Raw genomic sequence first — 5,338 nt, 5'->3', positions numbered from 1 at the left:
ATATATGTTATTATAATATATTTATTATAATATATATATATTATATTATATATATAAAAGTTTTATTTTATTTTTTATTTTTCTAATAATTTTTCTAAATAATCATTAATAATTTTTAATATATTAAAATCAATTTTAATTGTTAATCTTTGTTAATTCTTAAAAATAAATAATAATTAATTCTTAAAAATAAATAAGAGAAGAATAATGATAATGAATTTTAATTTCGAGTCGATATAACAATAATATTTATGCAATTATTAAATTGTAAAAAAAGAAAAATGTACTCTACCAAACACATAAATCTTTTTTAAAGAGATTCGTACAGGATTATATTAAAAATAATATATCGACAATTCTTTTCAATTTTCATTTTCGAGACCGCATATAATCAATATTGATAATACTTATCAATAATAAAAAATCATATATATTTTGATAGTACTTATCAAAATATTTGTCAATATTATTGATCGTGTGCGATCCTTTAAAAAAAAAAAATGCAGCGGAAATGAATTATCTGTAGTGAAAGCCAATACATACATAAATACTTGTCTATGAAATATACATATATATAATACGAGACACAACAATTCAATGATCATTACTATATTAGTACTATTTACTATATTATCTTTTAAGAATATCATCCATTTATTTCATTCTTATTATTTAAATTTACTGTATGATCTGAATGTTGAAGATTATAAGAGAAAGTTAATGTAATAAGAAACTTATTTTGATGATAAAATTGATGATAAAATCGTACAGATTTTTTTAGATAAAAAATATTGTTAAAAACATGTTAATTAAAAAAATACTATCAAAAAATGGTTTCTTTTCGAGAAATCAATAAAGATGAAAGGAAGGAAAGAAGAAATGGAGGAAAAAGAATGAAGAAATTTTTTTGTTCAAAAAAAATTAATTTTATTATATAAAAATAAATTATGATAAACGAATATATATAATAAACTAGTGATTAGATATTAATTTCAAAGCTAATTTAAAGCTAATTATACAATCGAAAGACAATATTATTAGAATATTAGTTTCGTTATAATATTTCAAGGAATTAATAACAAGTTATGAATGTTTACATTATCTCGCTCAATATGTTAACAAAATATAATTTGAAACATGTTATCAAAGTCCTATTCATATATCTGTTACTCGATCTCGAATACATAACATAATTTCAATACTGCATATTATACTTTTAAGATTTAAATTTAGAATTAAATAAGGATAAATTAAAAATTTAGATTAGATTTGAGGATTTAATTCGAAATATATTTATATTACATATATGTATATTATTTTTTTTAATCTGAATCTTTGGTAATTAAATTTTGTTAAAATTTAGTTTAATTTGATTAGATTGAAATTTAAATTTATCAGATATTAAATGTAATTTAATGTTAATAACATAGATTTATCTCATGACTGCTCACAGAATACAATTATTAGTTAATTTTTATTTAGATTAAATTTGAAAGATATTTTAGTTTTATTTATTCTATCCCTTGGATGCAAAGATTTCAAATCTACAAATTTTCTCTGTCCGTATAACAGATGACAATTAGACTTCAGGTAAGAGACAAAAGAGAAAATAGAATCAGAAATGTAAAATATTAATAATAAGCGTTGATATAAATTATCTAAATTATTTAAGGTAAAAGAAATTAATTCAAATCCATTAAAAAAAAAGTTAATTATCAAATATAAAAAAGCATATTATATTCGCATTAATTTTACTAAATATGCTAAGAATTATTTTATTTTTATTAAAAAGGATATATTTTAAATACTATGATTTTCTTCGAAAATAAAATATAATGTATTTTACCTGAAGTTGATTTTGTTCAATTGTGGTACAACTTGATCTATGTTGTTGTTGAAATTTCGGTTGATATGGTTCTAACATTCTGATTTTTCCCCATCGATTGAAGAATAATGCAATTGCCGCAGCCCAAAGGAGGAGAACCAAAATAACTATCAAAGCCTCTTCTGCTCTGACTATGACTGCACCTACACCACAATACCAAATAATATTATTTCTCATTTATTTTAAATTTATTATATAAGTATATAATATATAAGTATATATATAAGTATATAATAAATTGATAAAAAGAAATATAAATATAAAGTAATAAATTCATTAAAAATTAACAATCTAGCATAATTATCATACATTAAAAGTATTTTGAATTTTAATTTGCATAATCTTTTAACTTTATTTTGCATAATCTTTTTAATCTCTTAATGTAACACTCTAATCAAATAATAGAAGAATATTTTTAATAAAAATTTATGATGAAATAAATATATGATTTTTAATATATATAATTTATTAAAAAATTATGATAAATAAATGAATGCATACTTTTGATTAGCTGTATACTATTGAACAGACAATTCAAAATGTATATAGAGACTATGTTTATATTATATATGCATTCGGATGAATCCGGAAATAATTGGACAAAATCGTTCAAACTCGAACATATATTCGAAACATTTGAAAATCGTGGAATGTTTGAAAATTCGGTTATTCAATTATTTGAATCTTAATTTTGGAAAAAATTCGGATGAATTGGGATTGTTGAAAATGTCGAGTTCTTGGATAGATAAGTATTACGGATATACATTTGATTTTTTTCAATCCAATCAGTTATTCATATATTCATAGCATAAAATTCATTGATGAATCTGCTAATAGATCTTGAACAAAATGCTCTTTTTTCGTCTCTTTTAATTCTAATTTCTACCTCTTTCCAGCTTTACATTATTTTAATATTCTAAATAATATATAAATATTTTGTAATTGTTTAATATTGATTTTAATATAATTTTAAAAAGTTTTGAATATACTTAAATAGAATGCTAAATTTTAGAAGAATCTTTGGAGGATATATATAATTCTAATATATAGGAATAATATATATAATAATATATGGGAATAATATACATGCTTCAATTTTTTAATAGATTTTAATAACCTTGCTTCAGTTTTTTAATAAATTTTTGGAGCTTTAATTTTTAAAGCTTAAAATATTCTTTCATATAAAATCGCAATTTTGATAAATGTGATAAAAAAAAGAATCTAAAATATACACATGATATCAAAATAAATAGAAAGCAAAAATTTTATAAATATATTACATAAGATAGTTTCACTTGTTATGTATATATATTTTGATATTTCTTTTAACAAAATTTTTTTTTAATTTGTATGGAATTTCATGAAATATGATAGATAAAAATGTATTATTTATAGCGTATGATTCAATCGATATGTTAGCAATTTCTCGAAAAAGGAAATATCAAAAGCTATATATCGATATATCGATATGAATAAAACATTGATAAAAATTGCAAAATATGTTAGAGATATTAGAGATATTTAATTAATTATGTTACATATTATTTTCAATAAATAAAATATAATATATACGTATATATACGTATATATATAGATTAATATGTTAATATTCGTAGAACATCTTTGAAGATTATAGAGATCAAAATCAAAATTTATTTATTGAGTTGTTATAACCAATTGAATTTTGCATTAGATGATAAAACGAAGTGAAAATAGAATATAATAAATTTATCCTACTTTTATCTAATTCAACTTTTAATTAATTTCAATTGCTTATACTTTATTATTTTTTATTATTACTTATCTTATAAAAAATTATCTTTATATCAATTTTTAAAATCAAATCTTCAATGAACATATTAATATTCTATATAAATATTCGATAAAATTTAAATATAATTTATTATGTATTTCGAACAATATAATAAATACAAAGCTTTTACTGCGAATCTATAAAAAGATATTTTATCGTTTTCCTCATGTCAAATGCACGAATATATAAATTATAAAGAAACAAATATCTTATTTTTATTTTTAAATTTAAATGATAACAATAAAATAATTTTTTATAATGAGATTAAATTTAAAAAAAATAATGTCTTAAAAAATATTGATTTCAATAAATATCTTGGAATATTTTATATTTAAAATATGAATTTTTATGAATTATCAATTCTATTCCTTCATAAATAAAAAAAATTTCATGTTTTATTTGCGCGTGTCACGTGTATTGAATTTATCAATCATGATTAGATAAATACACAGTGAACAGTTATAATCATATATAGAACTGGAATAAAACAAACATGAAGAGATGCTAGTGAAGAGATGTGTAACAAGTGAAATAAGCCAATTATAATTAGAATAGTAAAATAGATTAACTATGATCTAGACAAGCAGAAAAGATTAGTTATAATCATAAGGGAGAAAAAATAAAAAAAATTAATATTTGAATATTTAATCTTTAATAAAAATATAGAAAAAAGAAAAATCTTTGGACAAAGAAATGGAAACATTTTATTCACTATTAATACTTAATAGAATATTTTTAGTCATCAAAAATATTTTCAGAAAATCTACAAAGATTGATTTTATTTTTTTTAATTATTTTATTTTTTAAATTAATAATATTTGGTAATATTTGATAGTATTTTTGTGGCAACAAACATTAACTTTAACATTAATATAATTTGCAGTATTTTATATATAAATTCTTTTGTAATTAATGATGTGGTGAAAATAAATAGATAAATATATGTAATTACATTTCTATCTCAATAAAATATTAAAAAATTATAATTTTCCAAAAATATTTTCATATTTTCAATAAAAAAACAAAAAATATAAAATCTATTATTTTGGATAGATTTCATTGTTTTGTGTTAAATATGACAATAATAATAAGATGATAAGAGAATATTTAAAGAGACATTATTGAAACAGGTATGCACACATGTATTTTATCTAATAAACTCTATATGATATTTTTTATTTAAGATATTTTTTTTTAGAACATTCTGTATATTTTTCGAAACACATGAATCAATATTTGTAATACTGATAAATTGAATGGTTCGTATTTGTCTTTGCGATCTTTACATTTATGTTACGAATACTAGTTGTATTTTATGTTTATGTTATTATTTCGGATATATATAAATATATAGATTTCATTTGAAATATATCGAATATTAGACATTGTTAAGTATTAATAAATAGAATATTATCAAAATTAAATTTATTTAATTTTTAATTAGATCAATGCAATTGAAATGTTGCTATTGTGTCTAAGATGTATCATATTATTTATAAATAAAATAGCATATAATATTTTCATTATTCAATACATATATTTTCTTCGTTCATGAAATATAGTTAATGTGATTTTATTAATACTAATGTGATTTATTTAATACTTTGTTAGGATAAAAATGATCTACTTTACTTAAAAAG

At 19.0% G+C, this 5,338-nt stretch overlaps 1 protein-coding gene across 1 annotated transcript in view; it reads right to left on the bottom strand.

The window, feature by feature from the left end:
• The window catches only part of LOC102673476, a 138,811-nt gene that overhangs the window by 13,431 nt on the left and 120,042 nt on the right, over positions 1-5,338 (bottom strand). Inside the window, exon 5 of the mRNA XM_006621123.2 lies at positions 1,847-2,028. Coding sequence (XP_006621186.1) covers positions 1,847-2,028 — 182 coding nt within the window. The remainder of the gene's footprint in view (positions 1-1,846; positions 2,029-5,338) is intronic.

Source organism: Apis dorsata, unplaced genomic scaffold (genome assembly GCF_000469605.1).
Source record: "Apis dorsata unplaced genomic scaffold, Apis dorsata 1.3 scaffold_585, whole genome shotgun sequence".
Taxonomy (NCBI): Eukaryota; Metazoa; Arthropoda; class Insecta; order Hymenoptera; family Apidae; genus Apis; species Apis dorsata.
Note: the sequence above shows the minus strand (reverse complement) of the source record. Positions and strands in the feature narration are given on the sequence as shown.